General features: G+C 42.1%; 1 protein-coding gene across 1 annotated transcript in view; it reads left to right on the forward strand.

Moving 5' to 3' along the window:
• Positions 1 to 425: 425 nt before the first annotated feature.
• The window catches only part of TRIM35 (tripartite motif containing 35), a 33,837-nt gene continuing 10,956 nt past the window's right edge, over positions 426 to 23,306 (forward strand). The window contains exons 1-4 of the mRNA XM_001380027.4: positions 426 to 979; positions 16,193 to 16,288; positions 19,708 to 19,938; positions 20,818 to 20,840. Coding sequence (XP_001380064.1) covers positions 554 to 979; positions 16,193 to 16,288; positions 19,708 to 19,938; positions 20,818 to 20,840 — 776 coding nt within the window. The 5' untranslated portion in view covers positions 426 to 553. The remainder of the gene's footprint in view (positions 980 to 16,192; positions 16,289 to 19,707; positions 19,939 to 20,817; positions 20,841 to 23,306) is intronic.

Genomic DNA, 23,306 nt, shown 5'->3' on the forward strand with positions numbered 1-23,306 from the left:
GTGCTTTCACAACCTCTAGGGACAGAGGGAGTATCTCGCTTCTGAGGAGCTAATTCTAGACCTAGAAACAAGACTGTTCTTAGCTCCTGCTTCTCAGACCCAGGCCCTTAGTACCCTAGCTAAGTTGGGATGGGGATGATGAGGGGAGGTTTCCAGAAATTCATTTGATGGTTCCAGATGGGAAACTGAGTTATGGTAATGCAGAGGGGCTTTTTGCTGAAGAGTCGGGGAGAATCTCGGCATTTCAGTTTAGATTCTGGGGATGGGAGGCATTGGGAGGAGATGAGGTAGAATAGCAATGGAAGCGCCAGGCCTGCTCTATTCCCCGCATGGCATCTTCCAGTCCCGCCCAGAGAGGAGTAGCTTTGAGAGAAGCTAGGCTGGCGGAAAATGGGCAACCCGTCCCTGCAGTGATTGGCCAGCTACAGTGTCACTCAGAGCACTGTGGTGTAGGGTGGGGTGGGTCCACGCCTGAGTCACCCGCGGGGAGGGGCAGCGGACAGTCTGGAAAGTTTGGGAGAGTAGGGCCGAGAGTACGACCCGGGACCGCGGCATGGAGCCGAGGGCCGGCAGTTCGGCTGGGCCGTCGCCCTCCTTCAAGGAGGAGCTGCTCTGCGCCATCTGCTACGACCCATTCCGTGATGCGGTGACCCTACGCTGTGGCCACAACTTCTGCCGGGGCTGTGTGGGCCGCTGCTGGGAGCTGCAGGACGCACCCGCCTGCCCGGTGTGCAAGGAGCGGGCGTCCCCAGCGGGGCTGCGTACCAACCACACGCTCAACAACCTGGTGGAGAAGCTACTGCGGGAGGAGGCCGGCCCAACCCGCCCTCGGGGCCCCCGCTTCTGCCGCCTACACCACGGCCAGCTCAGCCTCTTCTGCCTGGACGACAAGGAGCTGTTGTGCGGCTCGTGCCAGGGAGACCCGCGGCACCAAGGCCACCGCGTGCAGCCAGTGCAGGGCACGGCCCGCGACTACCGGGTGAGGGGGCCGGGCGCCTGCCAGGTCGCCAGCGGGGACTACGGCCACGTGGGCGGGGTACCGGAATGGCTGCATACGGGGAGTCTAGCACCTCGCGCTTAAGAGCCCGCGCTTGGCCAGTCTGGCGCTGGGGTGGGTTGAGCCACCGCACGCACTGGGAAGCAGTTGCACGCTAGGCTGGAGTTCCCCTAAGCTTGAGCTTGAACTTGGCCTGGCCCAGCTTGGCCCCGCCCCCTGCCTAACTCGCTGGGTTCCTGCTCTACTGACCGCATAGCCCTTCCTTCCCGGGGGCCGCAGCAAACTATGGGGCCCGCGGGGTGAATGGAGGATTTCATAGTTGCTAGTGATTCTTAGACGCCACCTGGTCAAGTCTTTCTTCTCAGACTTTCAGGCGAAAGGGGGCGGGATTTGATGTCACAGGCTTTTCTGCTTAATAGTTGTGGGATAGTAAGTCACTTTCCAGCTTCCTTGGCCAAGACTTTCCTGCTTTGGGCCTCAGTTTACTAATATGTAAAATGAGGGAGTTGGACTAAATAACTTCAGTGCCTGCTCCTTTCTAGTTCCATACATACGATTCTGTGACAAAATAACAATTTGCATTTATATAGTTTGTATAACTTCATATATGTAAAGCTTTATATATAGCTTTATAGTTTTAGAAATATAGCTAATTAGCTATAATATAATATAATAGCTATAGAGCTTTATAGTTAAGAAAACATTTGCTTTGTGAGATAAATAGGAAATTAAAGGATTGTCATCACTTTTGCAGATCAGAACATTTAGGCTCAGAGGGCTATGGGTCAGAGACTTAGGATTTGAATCCAAGTTCAACCCTCTTTGTTCTCTATCACACTCCTTTTACATGAATGTGTACCCCTCCTTGAAGATGACAGGACAATCTCATGTGGTTTTAGCTACTATTGGGAAAGCTTGGTAAGCTGAAATACAACATCTGAGATCCCTCCTTCCTCATCCTATTGCATAGTTCCTCTCTTGGGGTAACCAGTAAAACATCAGAACAGTTCCCTTCTGTCCTGCCCAATTCTTACATTTTCTGGAATTAAAAGGGGAAGAAATGCAGGGAAAGAATTCAGGGGAAAGTGTCCTATGAGTATATTGCATATAAGGTTTTAATTAAATCCTTTGGCTGGCCAAAAGTCTGATGTCAGCTCTTGCCACTTCTTGGTATTTGGCCTAGAACCCACATACTATGTAAGATACTGATCAAAATTCCTGTTGCAAATGCCATCCAGGGCTACTCTTAAATCTCTCCCCCTTTCAGGGGCACACCTGAGGATCCAAAGAATAGCAAAAAACAGCCCCACCACCCAAGGAGCTCACAGTCTCAACGTGCAAGCAACTATATCTATACACTATCTGTACAAGCTATTTAAAACCTAACACAACATATACACAGAAATAATGATCTGGGAAGAATGGTTAGAATGTCCTAAGAGTTGAGGGGTTGAGCTTTATGAAAATCAACTAAGATACTCTAGAAGTAAGTAATGGTAATGATTTGTTTGCTCTTGCCAAAGTAAGTGGAGGAACCAGTGACCCACATAATAAAAGGGTAGACAATCAAATGGGATATGAAGCATAGTCTGGGACCAAGAGAATCTTTGAGCCAGGTGCATGACTGATTTACCAAACAGAGGGCCATGATTCTAAAGGTGAGTGAGCTAAGTTACCCAGGGCATGATTTCAGGAGGGGTTGCCCCATTCATTCTCCTTGGAGGAGAGCAACTCATGAAAAAAGTTCAGTGGCTGGCGCACTGGATCTGGAGTTCAAAGCCTATCCCTGCCACCTGTGTGACTCTGGATAGATCACTTCCTCTATGGTTTGATCTAGAAAATGAGAGGATTAATGCTGCTGTTCAGTGCCAGGCAGTGCACTAAGCTCCAGGGATACTAATAAAAAAAGAAAGAAAGAAAAATAGCCCCTGCCACATTTTATTTTTTGTTGTTTTGGTTTTTAAATTTATTTATTTATTTGGGTCAATACATTCTAATGGGGAGCCAAATGTGGGGTGGGAAGTGGAATTCAAAGTTTCCCTGTTTGGAAATGACTGGGAAGTAATGTGAAGGTCTAGTTCTGGAAAAGATAAAAGCAGAAAACATCTTCCAGCCCCCTTGGTGGTTTCATCTTCAGCTGGGAGTGGGGTGGAAGTGAGGCTAAGGATAGTGGTGACATGCTTATTGACTGACATTCTGACTGTAATGCCTAAGGAGTCAAGGATCTGAAAAAGCTCAAAGGGATCATCTAATATGACCCCTGGTTTTATAGAGGAGGAGACTTGGGTAAAATGAATAGTCCAAGGTCACACAGCTACTAAGTGACAGAAGCAGGACTCAAAATCAGGTCCCCTGATTCCAAATCAATGCGTTTTCTACTATTTGATGCCTCCTCTTACTCAAGGACCTGTGTCCTAGGTATTATTTATGTATTTAATTTTAAATCCTTACCTTCTGTCTTAGTATAAATTCTAAGACAGAGAAGAGTGGCAAGGGCTAGGTAATTAGGGTTAAGTAACTTGCCCAGGGTCACACAGCCTTCTTGGCTGTATCTGAGGTCAGAATCAAACCCAGGCCCTTCCAGCTCCACGCCTAGCACTCTATCCACTGTGCTACTGAGCGGCCCCATGTATTATTTATGGATAGCAGCTAATTGTTTTTGAGACAGTCTCAGTACTAGAAAAGAGTTATGTAAGAGGGTATGTAGGTGAGACTAGAGGCCTCAGAGGGGAATGAAAACAACCAAATAAGGAAAGGAGAAGAGCCTGGTCCAGAATTCAGTGAGTAAGGTATGGCAGACAAGGGCGGGGTGAGCCAAGATAATTACATATACAAACGAAACTCAAGGACTTAGAAAAATAGTGGACCAGCCTAGAAAGGGTAACAAAATGTCTTAGGAAGGAAGTTTAAATAATAAGCAGTCTGGGAATCTCAACTCAAAGGACAAAGAAGAAAATCTCATGCAGGGAAATGATAGGAGTGGGAGGCTGTGAAAGACAAGCAAACTGGAATTATTGTCACTTCTTAGGACAGAATAAAAAGTCTGTTTTAGCAATAGAATCCTAGAATGTTTGTGCTTGAAAGGACCCTAGGATCTAATCAATCACCGTGGAAGGTGCTGGGAATCCAAAATAAAAATGCACTATCCCCTGCCCTTAAGAATTTCACATTCTACTAGGGGAAGAGAACAGTGTACACAGATTCATATAGTATACAAAATATATTGTTCAGTTGGGTCTGATTCTTCATGACCCCATTTGGGGTTTTCTTGGCAAAGACTCTGGCATGATTTGCCATTTCCTCCAGTTCATTTGACAGATGTGGAAACTGAGGCAAACAGGGTTAAGTGACTTGTCAAGGGGCACACAGGTTGTAAGTGTCTGAGGCCAGATTTGAACTTAGGAACATGAGTCTTTCTGGCTTCAGGCCCAACACACTATCCACTATAGCTGCCCCTGCAAAATATAGACAAGATAATATTAGGGGGGAGTGAGGGAAGCGCTATCAGCTGTGAGGGCCAGGAAAGCTGCTTTTTGGGAGGTAATATTTGAGCTGAGCTCTAAAGAAAGCTAAAGATTCTAAGAATTGGAAGTAAAGGCAGAGAAACTTCAGCCTTTTCAAAGACAAGGAAATGGGAGATGGAGTTTCGCATGTGAAGGATAGCAAGTAGACTAATTTGGCTGAAGTGTCAAGTGTGAGAAAAGAGAATTATAATTTATAATAAACTAAACTCATTACCTTTTCCCCAAAATGCTTCCCCTTTCTAAATTGCTGAATTACTGCTAAAGGTGTCAATCAAGGTGTCATTCTTGGCTTTTCACTATCACTCACCTCACATATCTCCCCAATATCCAATCAGTTAATAAGGCCTGTTGTTTTTACTTTCATGAAATCTCCTATGTGGGCCCTCTTTTCTTTGACACTGCCACCACCCTGGTGCAGGGTCTCATCACCTCACTCTTTGGACTATTGCCATAGCTGGCTAGTTGGCTTCCCAAGCGTGTGTCTTATACTCCTGTCTATCCTCTATTCATCCATCAAATTAATCTTCCCAAAGTGCAGGTTTGACCAAGTTACCCCCTTGTCAATGAACCCCAGTGGCTCACTCTCAACTCTAAAATCAAATATAAAATCCTTGGTTTGGTGTTTAAAAGTCTTCACCTAGCCTCTTCCTTCCTTTCCAGTCTTCTTTTTCTTCTTTTTTTTTTTTTAAATCTTTACCTTCTATCTTAGAATTGATCCTGAATATTGATTCCAAGGCAGAAGAGCAGTAAGGACCAGGCAACTAGGGTTAAATGACTTTCCCGAGGTCACATAACTAAAAAGTTTCTGAGGTCAAATTTGAACCTAGGACCTTCCAACTCCAGGCCTGGTTAATTATCCACTGAGCCACCTAGCTGCCCTCCTGTTCTTCTTATACCTTGAATCCTTCTATGTACTCTTTGATCCAGTGACATCTCATCTTTGCCTATTTCCTTCAAGTTCCAGCTAAAATCCCACCTTTTATAGGAAGCCTTTGCCCTTCCCTCTTAATTCTAGTGCCTTCCCTCTGTTAATTATTTCCTATTTATCTTGTATATAACTTCTTTGTACATAGTTGTTTACATGCTGTCTCCCTCATTAGATTGTGAGCTCCTTGAAGACAGGGATTTTCTTTTGCTTTTCTTTGTAGCCCTAGAGCCTGGAACAAAGAATAAATGTTTATTATTACTGACTTAAGCTTGGAAAGGTAGGGTGGATGGGTAAAGGGATCATAAAAGCTGGACAGAGGAGTTTGTATTTGATCCAAGGGGAATGACTTTGTCATTCAGTGGAAAAAAAAAACAACTGAGGCCCCCAAAGGCTAATTCATTTGTTCAAGGTCAGTCACTAACTAGCAATGTGGCCCTGGGTGAGTCACTTCCTCCTTAGACCCAATTTCTTTAGCTTTAAAACTAGGAGGTTTTAGATTTTGAAGTCATTATCTCTAAGGGCTTTTTCAGCTCCATGACTCGGTAGTATTCTCTGACTCAGCTCAGCACATCTCAGAAGCACGTCTGAAAAAATGTAGATGATGGTAGGTCAGCTTGGTTTAGAAAACATATTTAATGCTAAAATCATGATAGCAGAGTATGATGTGAAAAACCACTGGCAAATGACATAAAGGGAAATTGTGGAAGAATCAGGCCTGAGAAAAATAAAGGAAAATGTTGCCTACTAGAAAAAGTTGGAAACATCTTTCTAAGGGACATGGAAAAGGCTGAGATGCTCATGACTTTTTTTAAACTTTAGGCTTCAAAAATTTCAAGAGCTACAATGTGGCTATAAATTAGGAAAGTATGTAAGCCCCAATTGGTTACAGCATAGCTTATTTAAGGAACTGTGCAAGATCATGTAGGAATTTGAACAAGAGTCAAGCACATGCTGGAAAACGGAAAAAAGACATAGCATTGGGGAGTGGATAGAACACCACACTTGGATTTGGGAAGACCTGGGTTCAAATCCTACCTCAGACACTTATTAGCTGGTGACCTTAGGCAAATCACTTGACCTTTCTGAGCCTCAGTTTCCTCATCTGTAAAAAGAGAATAACAATAGTGCCAAGCAGTTACAGTATCGTATCTTGTTCTTTATGGTAGAACAAGGCCAATTGCCCAATTTGGGAGAGAATCCACATGCCTCGTGTATCTATTGGAGAAGTGGCTAATTGAGCTATTCCCTATGTAGATTTGTCATCCAACCTTGCATGTCTAGAGAAACGCTGGAGCACATCATTAAGTTTCCAAGCACCTTGACAAGAATAAGTTACTCTTTGTGTGTGTGTGTGTGTACACACAGAGTGCTTCAGAGTGGCAATAATTCACAGCCCATTTGCACACAGATACCGGGCAGTTTGGCAGGTATCAGCTATGTGCATACCTGAATTGTTATCCCTGAATTATAGGGACATACCAAATTTTTTGTGATAAGTTATTCAGTCATTTCAATCATGTTTGACTCTACGTGACCCCATTTGGGATTTTCTTAGCAAAGATACTAGAATGGTTTGCCATTTTCTTCTCCAGCTCATTTGACAGATGAAGAAATCAAGGCAAATAAGAGTAAGTGACTTCCCAGGGACACACAGGTAGTAGGTGTCTAAAGCCAGATATGAACTCAGAAAGATGAGTTCCTGACTCAAGACTTAGTGCTCCACTCACTCTACAACCTAGCTGCCCATAACATCTAAACATCTAAGTTTAGGGGGGAGCTAATATTGCCTGTACCTTAGACCAGCTAGGTATGTAATAAGGTGAAGGGTTAAGAGATTATAGAAGGAATGATATCTGGAATAGTATAGAGATCTTAGAAATCTGGGCCTTGGGCTCAGCAAAAGATTTGTGGAAGCAAAGGACCATTCCAGGAGAGGCCCATTATAGAGAAAATTTGACTTTAACAGAGAGCCATAGAATAAATTTGATGTCATAGAAGTTAAGTGGAACAGCAACTGCTCTAGGTTGGCTTCATGGGGCCTTGGAGACCTGGGGTGACTTGAGAAACCAAACTCATTAACAGGGTTGAGGATCATGGGTGATCTTAGTCTAGGACTGTGTTGGCAAACCTATGGTATGAGTCCCAGAGGGGGCTGCTTCCCTTCCCCTCTCCACAGGCACCTGAGGACATTTCTTATATGACCCTCCCCTCTGCCCAGCAGCCTATTTGGAGTACTTCCTCCCTCCCCTGTCTTGGGTAAGGGGGCAGCAACTCATATGTGGCATGAGGGTTGCAGTTTGGGCACTCAGTCTCTAAAAGTTTCACCATCACCGGCCTGGGACAGCCCTAGCTGAGGTGTATACCAGGCAGTTATTTCAGTTCCATGGACCCATGTGATTTACAAGGCTCCAAAAAAAGTATTAAAATGGCAAAATTCTATATTACAAATAAACAACATGCGTATATCTACATTCTAGTTGATATCCCATACTAATGCTGCTTTGCAAATGTAAATGAACAATACACCACTTATTAATAGCTCAATGCTATTAAAAGAAAAATCTCCTATGGCACATATATTCAAAGGACTAGCTCTGACCATTTAGCAATCCCTTGATTTATTTAATGCTGATGTTCTTTGGGATTATTTTTTTATGCCCAATAGTGCTAAATAATCTACATCTTTGAAATACATTTCTCAACTCTTATGGAATCATTGTTTCAAGGGACCTTAGAGATCATCTAACCTAAGCTCTTATCTGATGCAAGAATCCTGTCAACCCCATCCTTGGCAGGTAGCCAGTCAGCTAGTCTTTATTTCTCCAGCTTATCCCCAAGGTTCTTGGGAGCCACTTTTACATATACTTTGCTGAAATCCAAGTACACTCTTGTTTGTAGTATTCAATCAGGCACTCACCAACAATTTATGAAACTCCTACTATATGCCAAGCCCTGGACTAGGTCAGCATTTACTTCAGTACTTTAAAATGGGTCCTTGGGGGAAGGGGGGCAGCTGGGTAGCTCAGTGGATTGAGAGCCAGGTCTAAAGACAGGAGGTCCTAGGTTCAAATGTGGCCTCAGACACTTCCCAGCTGTGTGACCCTGGGCAAGTCACTTAACCCCCATTGCCTAGCCCTTACCTCTTCTTCCTTGGAACCAATACACAGTATTGATTCCAAAATGGAAGGCTAGGGTTAAAATAAATAAAAAAGAAAAAGAAATAAAAATAAAATGAGTCGGGGGGGGAGAGGAGGGGAAGGCTGGGTGGCTCCATGGATAGAGAGCCAGACCTAGAGACAGGAGGCCTTAGGTTCAAATCTAGCCTCAGATACTTCCTAGCTGTGTGACAATGGGCAAGTCACTTAGCTCTCATTGCCTAGCCCTTATTACTCTTCTGATTTAGAGTGTCTGATTCTAAGAAGAAAAGAGTTATTTTTTTTTTAAATGCTTCATGGTCATGATATGAATTTTCCCTCTAGTAGTATTATCCTTTCATCTTTTGTGATTCTTATCTTTATCCTCTCATAAATGCATCACCCAATATGCCAAAGATCTTCCTATGAGCTTTTTAATATTCAGGATTACCAGTGCAGCCACCAGGGCTGTTCTTGTGTTATCTTCTCACTACATGACAAATATACTTCCTTTTCTGATCATGCATTTCCTGGATGAAATATTTTATGCCACTCCTTATATACCAAAAGTCTCTGGAAAGACATTGCTACCTCCTTAATCCTGCCATGCTTCTTGGGCCATCTACCATTTTAATTATTTAGAGATTATTACTAAAGATTTGCAGCATCATTGTATCTAGTGATTGGTTTAACAATTTTTTGAGCCTGGGTCTCCCTGTTTTGCCTAGGCTGGAATTACAGAAGCCACTCGCAGGTTGATCTCAACGTTGATAATATCCAGAGACTATAACCTGCTATACTTTTTGGACCTGGACCAGTTGGCCCTTTCTTAGGGCCACCTTGGTACCTAGTGGCTCACCATATTGGTGTCAGACTGACACTTGATCAGCATTAGCTTTGCTGGAGCACAGAACTCCGAAACTCAAGGAATCTGCCAGTCACAGCCTCCTCTGATAGCCTGGATTACAGGGGTGTGCTGCCATATCTAGTTGCTAATATGATTTTGAAAAATTAATTAATTAAGAATATTTTTCCATGGTTACATGATTCATGTTCCTTCCCTTCCCTCTTCCCTCTCCCCTCCCTGAGCTGACAAGCAATTCCATTGGGTTATACATGTATCATTGTTCAAACCTATTTCCATACTATCTAATGTGATTTTTAAAGGGCATATGCATAGAATACAGTATGGAATCCAGAGTATCTCTGAGAATGGAAAAGCCTAGAAATTGGAAATGATGTCCAAAACTTACCAGAAGTTGGTTTTTTTCATCTCACCAATTCCTTAAGCTGTATCAAACCATACTACCGTGTTTATTATCACATGTGTACTATATAAATATGGAATGAGAAAGTGAAAAGGTGGAGGTAAGTAGATAGCAACTTAATTAGCCAATGAAACCTGGAAAGCTCAATTTTCATTATAAAATATGACATCTGAAGTGGAATACCCAAACTCCCCATCATGCCTCTCCCCACTCCCCTTCCAAGAATCATCCTTTATGATAAAACATTTTTAGAAGAGGAAAAAACGAACCAACATTACTCCTCTTTTCCTTATCTCACATTACCTATAACCCTTCTGCCATGATCCCCTCCTTCACCCCTGTCTCACATGAAGAAGTACCCTTCTCTATTCTAAGTCAGACTCACATACAAGTGTTCTCTCTAGCAAAATGTCCCTTTTATCATCCCCACTCTCTCTAATCAACCAGGCACTCTCAGTCTATTGGCTGTCTCTCCTGATCTCAAAAAATTCTTACTTGATCTAGTCATCCCTATGACTTACCACCCTGTATTTCTCCTCAACTTTGGCAGCAAAACTCCTTGACATGACCATCTACAAAAAGTGCTTCCATTTCCTCTCCTCTCATTCTCTTCTTAACTCTTTGTAGTCTAGCTTCTGAATTTGCTCTAAACTCCTCAAAGTTATTAATGATCCTTTAATTGTCAAATCTAATGGCCTTTTCTTAATTCTTATCCTCTTATGGAAATATGTTTTGTATGATAATACATGTAAAACCTGTCAGCAGCAGGAGAGGGAAGGGAAGGGAAGGGAAGAAGAGAGATAAGTTTGACCATATAAATTCAGAAAACAAGTGGAAATTTGTTATTACATGTAATTGCTTTAAAAAAAACCCTAAAAATAATAAATAATTCTTATCCTTCTTGACCTCTCTGCAGACTCTGAGACTGTTGATCACCCTTATCTCATTGAAACTCTCTTCTCTTTAGATTTTTGTGAAATTGCTCTCTCCTACTTCTTAAAAAACAAAATAAAACAAAACAAAAAAACACCCTTAGCTTCTGCCTTGGAATTAATGTAAAGTATTGTTTCCAAGGCAGAAATAAGTGATTTGCCTAGGGCTACAGAGGTAGGAAGTATCTGAGGTCATAGTTGAACCCAAGACCTCCTATCCCTAATCCTGGCTCTCTGTTCACAGAGCCACCTAGCTGCTCCCTCCTGGTCCTTTTACCTGCCTTACTACTCCTTCTTTGTCTTCTTGGCTGAATTTTCACCCAGATTACACCTGCTCACAGTGCACCAAAGCTCTGTCCTGGGCCCTTTTTCCCCCTCTCTATGATTTTATCTGGTGATTTCAATAGCTTTCATGTTTTCAATGATCCTCTCTATTGAGATTTACATATCCAGCCTAATCTACTTATCCAGCCCTGACTTCCCTCCTGACCTGTAGCGTCATATCTCCAACTGCCTTTTAGACATCTGGAACTGAATGTCCAGTGACATCTTAAATTCGACAAAACAGAAATCATTATCTTTACCCAAAAATTTCTTCCCTCTTCCTAACTTCCCTACTATGGTTGAGGGCACCACCATCTTCCCAGTCACCCAAGCTCAAAACCTAAATGTCATCTCAGAACCTCACTGCTCTCATATCCAATCATTTGTCAAGTCCTTTCATTTTCTACCTTCATAATATCTTCTGGGTAAGCCCCATTCTTTTTTTCTTTTTTTTTCTTTTTTAACTTGGACCTTCACTATCCAAAGCTTAAACTATTCTGATAGCTTTCTGATTGGTCTCCTTTCCTCAAATGTTTCCCACTCTGATCCATCTTCTTTTCAGCTTCCAAAGTGATCTTCCTAAATTACAGATTTGACCATATCACACTTCTATCCCCTGCCCAGTGGCTCCCTATTACTTCCAGGATCAAATCTAAAATCCTCTGTTTAGCTTTTAAAAAACATATTATTTTTGGTCTTAGAATTAAAGTATTGGTTCCAAGGTAAAAGAGTGGTGAGGGCTAAGCAATGGGGTTGAAGAGACTTGTCCAGAGCTGAACAGCTAGGAAGTTTCTCAAGCTAGATTGGAACCCAGGACTTTCTGTCTCTTGGCCTGGCTCTCAACACCTGGAGACACCTAGCTGCCCTCTCTGTTTAGATTTTAAAGCCCTCCATAACCTGGCCCTTTCTTACCTTTCCAGATTTCTTCCCCTCTATGTAGTCAGTGTTCCAGTGACAATGGCCTTCTTACCATTTCTGGGGCAGACATTTCATTTCTTGATTTTGACCCTTTTCATTGATCTCCCTTGCCTAGAATGCTTCCCCTCTTCATTTTTCCCTCCTTTCTTCCCTGACTTCCTGCAAGGCTCAGTTAAAGTTCCACTTTATACAAGAAGACTTACAATCCAACTTAATCTTAGCACCTTCCTTCTGAGACTAGCCTCAATTTATTCTATATAATACATCTTCTTGATACAGAGTTCTTTGACATCCACTGATTGCCAGCAGCTGGTTGTTGAAATAACTAGTTCTCTGAAAAATGTGCTCACAACATACTTTTAATTTGATCTGCATTATTAACATTTTCTCTATCACTTTTGTAAGTCTAGACAGTCAACAAAATAATAAATCAAACCATGATTTGTAGCATTTGCTGATTTCCAAGGTATAAATGCCCACGCTGAAAAATGTAGCAGTTGGCTCAGGTTCAAACTGCCTTTCTAGCATACCTTTGATTACATTCCTCATTAGCCTGAGTTTCTTGAGAGAAAGGGCTTTTGGGGGATGGGGGTGGGTGCTTTCTTTGAATCTCCAGTTCTTAGTGCTGTGCCATAGTGGATACTTAAAAATGCTCGTTGCCTGTATGACAAACCAAAAAAAAAAAAAGTCTGACCTTATATACAGTATTCCAAATTCTTCATCCCCCTCCTCTTCAAAAAGAAGAGGACATTTCTCCTTCCTTCCTTCCTTCCTTCCTTCCTTCCTTCCTTCCTTCCTTCCTTCCTTCCTTCCTTCCTTCCTTCCTTCCTTCCTTCCTTCCTTCCTTCCTTCCTTCCTTCCTTCCTTCCTTCCTTCCTTCCTTCCTTCCTTCCTTCCTTCCTTCCTTCCTTCCTTCCTTCCTTCCTTCCTTCCTTCCTTCCTTCCTTCCTTCCCTTTTTAACAGTGAATATCAATTCCAAGGCAAAAGAGTGATTGTAATGGCTAGGTAACTGGGGTTAAGTAACTAGCCCAGAGTCACACAGTTAAGAAGTATCTGAGGCAAGATTTGAATCCAGGGCATCCTGCCTCCAGGCTTGGCTCTACCTACTGAGCCACCTAACTGCTGTTCATCAGTGTTCTAATAAGTATAAATATAAATGAATCTTTCATTCTGCTTTCAAAGATACTTATAGCAAAAGTCATAAATCTAGGTATAATCTCTCTCTCAATGAAATATTTTCTTTGCTTGTGTTACTGCTTTCAGTTGTCCCTTGCTTATTATCAGGACCCAGAGACTCTACATCCAAAGAACCCCAGTAATCATGTCTGATGGAAGCTCTTACTATTGTCTTGTGAGAATAAGTCAAGTATTATGTTTATAAGATTTATTAATAACAACTTGAAATAAAAAGCTAGAGTAAAACCTGCCGAACTTGACCCAGAGAGAAGAGGCAAGAGGGAGGAGACCCAGAAAGTTATAAGTCATAACCTAAAGATGCACGTAAAGAAGGGGAAAGGATGCTGGGAAATATAAAAGGAATTCTGGGGAAGGTAGTCCTGAGTTTCAAGATTTTCCAACTATACAGTCCCTAGGTAGCCTGTACAACAAATATGTTTGATGAATTAAGTAACTTGAAGGAAGCTATGGTTTTTGCCTATAAATAGCATATACAACAAATATTTTTTGGTTGAAAATTAAATAATATAGTGTATCTCCCTCTGTACCATGTGGCGTAGTAGTAATAGTAGTAGTTTTCATTTTAATAATCAAAACAGGATAACAATTTTGATGACTTCTTATCATGTGATCAGAGATTTCAAGCTGTAAGGGAATTTAAGGACTCTCTCATCCAACCCATTTTATTTTATTTTTACTATTATTTATTTTATTTTATTTTTACTGTGTATTGGCTCCAAGGCAGAAGAGTAGTAAGGGCTAGGCAATGGGGGTCAAGTGACTTGCCCAGGATCACACAGCTGGGAAGTGTCTGAGTCCAGATTTGAACCCAGGACCTTCCATCTCTAGGCCTGACTCTCAATCCACTAAGCTACCCAGCTGCCCCCTCATCCAACCTCTTTTAAACAGAAAGAAAGGCAAGTTGCTTGCCCAAGGTCACACCAGCAGTAAGAGTCGCTGTATGTTGGTTAAACCCATGCCATAATAGAACTGTGAATGAGGACTCAGAAGATTTTGGTTCTAGGCCTAGATCTATCATAATCTAGCTATGTAAAAACCTAGACAAGTCCCGTTACTCATCAAAGCTTTTAGAGACTTCATCAGTAAAATTAATGCATGGACTAGATCAGGGATGGTGAACCTTTTAGAGAGTGCATGCCGTGCCCCACTTCCCCAGAGACCTTATGCTGTGCCCTGCCCCTCCCCAGACTGAATGCCAGTCCCCGCCCCCCTCTTACTTCAGACAAGGGAGGGAGGAAGAGTTCCAATTGGGCTGCTGGGCAGAGGGGTGGGTGAAGTAAAAAAGTGTGCTTAGGAGTGGTGGAAAGGGGAAAGGAAGCAGCTTCACCCAAGTCCCTCTGCCTTTCTAGTGACTAACTCCAGTGGGCCACAGTGCACATGCCCACAGAGAGGTCTCTGTATGCCCTTATTGGTGTGCATGTCATAGGTTCATTGCCACAGGACTAGATGATTTCTATTACATTTTTTAGTTCTCAAATTCTATGATTCAAAAACTTTTGAATGGTTTTCTAGATATAGATTTTAATATGTGGCTATGTGGTATGGTGGTGGGACTGGGGGAAGGGAACAGGCATTTATTAAATGCCTACTATATGCCAGGCATTGTACTAAGTGCTCCCTCTCTCATTTGATTCTCTCAACAACCCTGTGAGGTAAATGCTATTATCAACTATAGGAAGCAAAGGGATTAAATGCACCTAAAAAGCTTTCCTCCTCCCCTCCTGGCATTCCTGAAAAAGGCCAGGAAAAGGACACAGTTGTAGAGAAAAAGCAACCTTGAGAAAGAGATACTGAGGCAAGGGAAATTTCCCTCCCTCCAGATGTCCAGCCAGAAGGAAAACAGTTTCTAGTCAAAATTATTTTTGTAGACTATCTGATTCCCACAATGGGCTAGTTCAGTTCTCACAGTAGAACAGGGTATGTACATTGCTTCTGGCTCAGCCAGAGGAGAAGCATGGTGAAATAAATCAGGACTGCTAAAGCCTGCCATTGCAATTGTCTCTGTTTAACCCTTCTCTCTATTCTGCCACTGTCTCTCATTGAGACCCCTCTCACGGCGCTCAACCCCTAATAATTATCCCCTTTTTGCAGTTGAGGAATCTGAGGCAGACAGAGGTTAAGTGATCTCCTCAGTCACTAGTAGAAAGAATAATCGCCTTGGATTCAAAAGATGTGTATTTGTGACAAGTTCTGGTGCCTAGCTCTTCTTTCTAGTTTCATTGTATATTACTTTCTCTCCAACCCCCAGCTATGGAAAGTATATATTATTCTACCATCAAGTCAAATTGTCTTTTTCTTGTTCCTTTGGGCATGTGACACTCCATCTCCCACCTCTATACTTTTGCACTGGCTGTGCCTCATGCCTGGAATATACTGTCTCTTCACTTCTACCTCATGAAGTCTCTCTCTACCTTTAAGATACAACCTAAATACCATAACCTTCTACTTGAAGCCCTTCCTCATCTGCCCAACTGCTAATGAGCTTCCTCCTTAACTGTCTTGCATATATTTGTATTTTTTAATATTTATCCTCTATATAGTTATACATATGATTAACATACCCCCCCCCAATAGAACTGCAAGACACAGGATTACTTCCTTCTTTGTATTTATATCCCTAACACAGTGCTGGCACATAGTAGGCACTTCAAAAATGCTTGTTGATTGATTGACATTTACCAGCTATATTAGGTGATATTACTCTGAAAAAGTCACTTAATTCTCTGTTCCTCAGTTTCCCCCTTCATAAAATGAGAATTAATATGTTCAAACTGCCTGCCTCACAAAATTTTTGTAGGGAAACAAATTTTGTACACCTTAAGGTGATAGGTTAAGTTGAATCATTACTATTTGTTAACCATAAGATTATGGACATGCCAGTGGCTAGCACCCTTCCTAGACAGGGAAAGCTGGCAAAGATAAACATGTGACTTGTGACCTCCTTTTTTCCTGTCTTCCTTCTCATTCAGGCAAAGTGCAGGAATATGGAACACTGTCTTCGGGAGAAAGCCAAAGCTTTCCGAGCTATGCGGCGTTCTTATGAGTCCATCGTCAAGCATAATCAGGTGAGTGCCCCCTCTGGGAATCTGTACAATGCAAAGCTTCTGCTTAGGACAGAAGACAAAGGAGAAAGCAGGATGGCAGGTAGAAGTGGAACAGGCACTGAGTGCGAATCCTGACTGATAGGGTAACCTAAAAAAAGGACCCTATCTTTCCCTGGTCCTAACATAGTATGGTTTTTTCTACAGAAGGTCCTGTGCATCCCTTTGTTTATGGAGCTCTATCTAAATAGTCTGCCAGATCTACACAGCTGAGACTACAGAATGAGAAGAAAGAAGAGTCAATTCAGTGTATGCATATAGCAGGCACTTAATGGACACCTGCTGAATGATGCACTTTGACTTGGAATGGAGGCTCATGTCTAGTATTGGTTTAAAAAAAAAAAGGAACTCTGGTCTTGAATTGCTGCCTGAGGCTGTGAAAGATCAAGTAATTTTGTCCTTAGTCGTACTGTTATAATGTGTCGGACAGAACTTGTTCCTCCCTGACTCAAGGTGGGCCCTCTATTAACTGTGCAGCACTGTCAAGAGGCCAATGTAGAATGTAGTCTGGTCTTAGACCCTTGAGTTGCTAGTTGTGTGTCTCAAAATTACTCTGTATCTATCTAGCATATATTTATTTGCAAATGCATATGTATTATTTCACTCAGTAGAATGTAGGTCCTTCAGGGCAGGATCTTGGATTTTTTGCTCCGTGTTCCCCAGTCCCTGACATAGTTTCTGGCACATAGTAATCCCTTTAATGCTGGGTTTATTCATAATAACTGACAATGGGGAAGCTAGGTCACTCAATAGATTAAGAGCCAGGCCTAGAGATGGGAGGTCCTAGGTTCAAATCTGGCCTCAGATACTTCCCAGCTGTGTGACCCTGGGCAAGTCACTTCATCCCCATTGCTTAACCTTTACTGCTCTTTTGCCTTCGAATCAATACACAATATTGATTCTAAGATGGAAAGTAAGGGTTTAAAAAGAACAAGAACTGACATTTACATAGTGCTTTAAGAGTTGCAAAGTGAGGTGGCTAGCTGGCTTAGTGGCTTGACAGCCAGGCCCAGAGAGGGGAGATCCTGGGTCCAACTATGACCTCAGAAACTTCCTTGCTGTGTGACCTTTGGCAAGTCACTTAACCCCATTGCCTAGCCCTTACCACTCTTCTTGGAACCAATACATGGTTTTGATTCTAAGAATGAAGGCAAAGGCTTTTTTAAAAAAGGAGTTGCAAAGGTTTCCCATACATTATATCATTTTATCCTCCTTCTTTCCTTTTTGCATATGAGGAAACCGAGACTTGGAGAGACTTTAGTTGCCATGTCAAGGATCACATATCTAGTAAGTCTCCAAGGTAGGATTTGTACCCAGGCCTTCTTGACTTACAGTCCACTGTCCTCTCTACTCTACCATGCTGCTTAACATTAATTACATCAGAATGGATAGCCAATCTGAAAAAGCATGGCCACCATCTAAACTCATTTAATTCCCACAGTGAAGAACAGTGAAGTGCCATGACAACCAAAGCTGATGAGGTCAGGGGCAGCCTGGAGACACTCAGGCATTTCATTAGCTGTTTAAATCCTATCCCTGCTTCCTCCCTGAAAATATCAATTCTGTTGAGTCCAGAGGCTTGACTGTAATCCTGCCTGACCCTGTCAGCAGTGGTGCCTCCCTGAAAGACTGTCTCAAAGGCCAGGACCCTGGGACATCCTGGCATGCTTTGTTGGGCTTCATCCCCAGTGGTGACACTGGCACTAAGAAATTCTGAGAGTCATTGCCATTTCCCTGGCTTTCCCTTCTCCATGATGAGGTTAGACCTTGTCACAGTCCAGACACAGGACTGGAGAGTCTTTCACAGTTGCGTAGCATTTGGACAGTGTGCCAGCCTGACATTTCTGAAGATCTCCCCACCCTCTACTCCCCACTGAAGGCAATAGTGAGAATTGGTATCTGGAGAATACCCAGGTACAGAGGTTGGTCCAGTGGCCTCTCTGAGGATCCAAGGTTATATCTCTGTCTAGATGTGACAACCCAGTTGGATAAAGATGAGAAACACCATGTATTCAAACTCACAGATGCAGGCATCACACACAGTGCTCTGCCATAGTGCTGTGGTTCATTTATTTATAGGTTTTTCAGGTACATACTTCTTTGACACACAATCAATTTTCTACATATGTGACATTCTACAATCTGATTGGATATTATCAAATCACCTAAACAACACTCTTGTGATGTTACTACAACAAAGAATTCTGTGATCATTTGCTACATTTCTACAATACTCTGTGATGGATGTGAATAATGTGAATAAAGCCATTTGTAGGTTAGTACCCCTTGACCTGCTGAACTTTTGAGCTTCATGTAATTGTGCATTAACATAGGATCATAAATATCTATATGAAAGGACCTCATAGTTTATCCAAGGTTCACAATGATTTTTGTTCTTCAAATCCCTTTTAACAACAATAAAAATGTGAACTCCCAGAGTAATTTAATACACATCTTATAATATGCTCCTCAATTTGGAAAGGTTGAGAAAGGATATGGGGCTGGTCCAGGATCATAAAACTAAAAAGTAAAATCACCAGGATTTGAATTCAGGTCCTATGATTCCAAGTTCAGCAAGTACTCATAGTTTAGTGTTTTTTTCTTAAACTCCTTGACCAGTGATGGTGAACCTTTTAGAGACCAAGTGCCCAAGCTACAATCCTAACACTACATGTGAGCCCCCCACCTTACTCCAGAAAAGGAAGAGAAGAAGAAGCACTCCCATTGGGCTGCTGGGCAGAGGAGAGGGTAAAGTGAGAAATGTCCTCAGGTGTGGTGGAGAGGGGGAGGGAAGTAGCCCCCTCCAGCACACCTGCCATAGGTTCATCAACAAGGGCCCAAGTCTAGATTAACTTTTCTTTGTCTTAGCCTTTGAGAGAGTTTTAATGCCTTGCTGTGGTGTATTTGCCACAGTAAGGCAGCTAGGTGATGACTTAAGATAAAATTGGTAGCCATGTGAATTTGGACAAGACACTTGCCCTCCCTCTCTCAGTCTTATTTCCTCATCTGTAAAATGGAGAGACTTGCACCTGTCTCCCAGAGTCGTTGCAAGGATCAATGAGATATAACACTGAAACACTTTGCAAACTATGAAGTGCTATCCAAATGTTAACTATTGTTCTTCTCTCTTACTGTAGTTTTGAAAAAGCAATTCATTTATTTTTCAAATCATCCTTCTCAGTCTCTAAACACAGAACTTCACACCCTGACTCAAGGCCAACAGTCTTCAACCTTGTCAGAACTCCTCTCTCTTCCCCTTTATTTTTTGTCTCCAGCCCAACTTGGACCCTTTCATCCATGTTTCCTAATTCTTTACTCTTTACCTACTTCTCCCAGGCCATCTAACCTCTCCTCCTAGCTCACATTTTCACATTCCACTTTAGGTGGAAGCTGCCTGGCTCCAAGGAAGGATCCGACAGGAGTTTGAGAAACTCCGAGAGTTCTTGAGAGTAGAAGAGAGGGCAGCCCTGGATGCTGTGACTGAGGAGGCTGGGCAGAAGCTACGGCAGGTAGAAGAAAAAATGAAACAGTTGGCAGAAGAGACAGAGGCCTTGGCTCATGAGATTGGGCGGCTACAGATGGAGATGAAAGAAGATGATATCTCCTTCCTCATGGTAAGGAGCTCAGCATTGAGTCTTTGGGGATAGAAAGAAATCTATGGGGCTGCTCGGGATGAACAGGAAGTCTGTATGAAGAGTATTAGAGGAAACTAGCTATACTGACTAGTCCCAATCCCTCAGCCCCACTTAAGGCGCTGACCAGCAGAACATTCTTTTTTTTTTTAACTTTAGAGTTATTTAATTTTTTTTTTTGCTTAATAATTTAAAGACATTTTATTTTCATGTAAAAATAATTTTCAACATGCCTTCTAAAACTATAAGATCCAAACTATCTTCCTGTCTCCCTTCCCTCCTCTCTCTTGGAGCTGGTCAGCAATTTGATCTGGGCCATACATATATTATCACTCAAAACACTCTTCCATATTGGTCATTGGATATGGATCAAAACATATTCTCTTTCATATCAGTATATTTTTGACACTATTTGGGGGCTTTGATTTTGTACAAGTGTGTTCTTACAACAATGGCCAATATGTAAGTATTTTGCATGATAATAAAAATTAAAATAAACTCTTTCTGGGCTTTTTAATTAGGAACCTTGATTTTTTTTTCTTGTTAATTTTTTACCTTTAATAGAAAAAAAGGTTCTCCACCTCTGATCGTCTAAAACATTGTCCTGTGAGTTTAGTCTCTATGTGTGGCTTTCAAAATGCCTCTGTATGTATGGGTGGATGGGTTGATTTAGACTTTATACCACAAGGTTGTTAAGAAATAATAGAGCCTGGGTCTCTCTTACTTTCCCTGTCTTGGAAACTGAGTGAAAATTTTCTGTTAGTTAGTTTCATACCATTTATCATATGTTGAGATGAATGTTGATGCATATTGAGTTGAGATGTTTATATCTTTACTGCATGTTCTTTTTTTTTCTTTCAGAAACACAAGAGCCGCAAACGTAGGTAAGTTCCTAGAAGTAACTGGAGAACAAACAAATCATAGGATGGGTTCTTCTTTCTTTCTTTTTTCTCTTTCCTTCTTTCTCTCTTATTAATTTCTTTCCCTTTTTTCTTTCTTCCTAGCAAGAAGTCACAGGATATTAAAGAGAATCACAGGACATTATTGTTTAGTTGTCCCACTTGTGGTCCCAGCCTCACATAGGCATGTAAAAGAATTCTAGTGAGGCAATAGGCAAAGCCCTTTGAAGGCACAATTCCAAAACCTCACTTTGGGCACAACAGAAAAGTATTTAAAGTACTATAATACAATGAGGAATGTTTGAGGAGGGCAGGAAATCTGTCCAAAAGAAAAGCAGTTGGGCTTTGGGAATAAATAGATCAGAGCACCTAGCATACTGCCCTTACAGTGTAGCACTAGATGAAGTACTAGAACTGCCACAGACTTGCTTATAATGAAGGGTCAGAGATAACAAACTGCAGTGAAAAAGCTGGGATTGAAGGAAGGAAGGAAGAAAGGGAGGGGAGCAGGAAGGATGGAAGGAATGAAGGAACAAAGAAAGGAAGCACTTATTCATTAAGCACCTATTACATGCCAGGCAATGTACTAAGCACTTTACAAACATTATAATATTTGTAATTCTCACAACAACCCTGGGATGTAGGTGCTATTATGAGTCCTTTTTTACAGTGGAAGAAACTGAGATGAAGAGATTAAGTGACTTGCCCAGGGTTATACAGTATCTAAGGATGGATTTGAACTCAGATCTTACTGATTCCAGGTCTAGCCCTAGCCGCCCTTCAGTTCCCTCATCTGAAAAATGAAGGGAACTAGCCCTGATGACTTCTAAATCTATGATTCTTTGACTGCTGGTCCTATGAAGTCTCTTCCCCCTCAGAGCCTGAAGGGACATAACCCTGAGTTAGGTGGAATTGAGTTTAAATGCAGAGTTTCTATGTAGTAGTAATAGATTTATTTTATTGACTTCAGTAGACTCTAGTGCTTAGAACTAGGACCACTGGGTAAAATTTTTAGGAAAATAGATCTCAGCTCAGTCTAAGGACGAGTTTTCTAATAGTTCATCTATTCAGCAGTGGAATAATCTGGCTTTCAAGGTGTTCTGGGCTGGGCCCTACTTGGGCTACTCCCCTGATAGTTTAGGTATCAAAAATGAGTCACCTGTAGGCCATTCAACGTTTACCAAAAGGAGGCTTACTTAGCCATAACAGAAGGATTTTCAAAAAGGACCTAAGCATCTTAGATCAGTTCAACTGAGTGAATTTCTTTTGCCTGATCTGCCCCTTGTGATCTCCCAGCAAAGCATCTGGCTTCCGTGGGATTTTGTGAATTACACTCAATCTGAGTTAGCAATATGGAAGCCCCCAAAAGCTAATGCAATCTTAGGCTTCATTAAGACAGGTGTTATATACAGGGTGAAAGAGGTGATAATCTTGATAGGCTCTGCCCTAGTCAGATTATATGTGGAGACCAAGATTCAGTTCTAGGTACCTTTTAAGCAGAACACTGACAAGTTGAACAGGTTACTACTGGAGGAGGGCAGGCTACCAGAATGATAAAGTACTGTAATGCTGCAATATAAGGCTAAGTTGAAGGAACTCGGGATTTTTAGCCTGGAAAAGGAAAGATTTAGGGAGACATGATGAGTGTCCTCAGGCATTTGAAGGGCTGTTGCATTGAGGAGGAAATAGACAATGTCTGTCCACTGGAGGCAAACAGCTAGGAGCAACAAGCAGAAGTGGAGGAGACAAATTTAGACTTGATGTAAAAGGACTTCCCAACAATTGGAGTAGCAAGATGGCTAGAAGACTCATCTTCCTGGAGTCAAAACTGACCTCAGACACTTACTTCTGTATAACCCTGAGCAAGTCACTTAACCCTATTTGCCTTGATTTCTTCATCTGTAAAACGAATGGAGAAGGAAATGGCAAACTACTCTCTTTACTGAGGAAATCTCAAATGGGGTTGGACAACAACGAAACTCAATATAGTAGTCTGCCTCGGGATATGCGTGGGTTTCCCATCACTGTTGTCAAATTGTTCATTTCTGTCTGACTCTTCATGACCCCCTTTGGGGTTTTCTTGACAAAGATGCTGAAGTGATTTGCTATTTCCTTCTCCAGCTCATGAGGAAATTGAGGCAAACAGAGTTTATTGACTTGCCCAGTAGTGTCTGAGGCCAGATTTGAACTCAGAAAGATGAGTCTTCTTGACTCCAGGCCTGGTATTCTATCCACTGTGCCACCTAAGTGTCCCCTTCCCCTTTCTAGAAGTTGTAAAAAAAAATCTGGTCTCATAGTATATTGTAGGGAGGACTCTTGCTTAGGTTTAGGATAGACTAAGATGGTCACTAAAGTCCCTTCCATTCTCTGATTTTGAAGCTCTGAAAATGTCAGAGAAGCCCAACTATTAAGAGAGAGAGGGGGAAGCCCCATTCCTTCCCTTTTGCCCCA

Source organism: Monodelphis domestica, chromosome 1 (assembly GCF_027887165.1).
Source record: "Monodelphis domestica isolate mMonDom1 chromosome 1, mMonDom1.pri, whole genome shotgun sequence".
In the NCBI taxonomy this organism is placed as follows: domain Eukaryota; kingdom Metazoa; phylum Chordata; class Mammalia; order Didelphimorphia; family Didelphidae; genus Monodelphis; species Monodelphis domestica.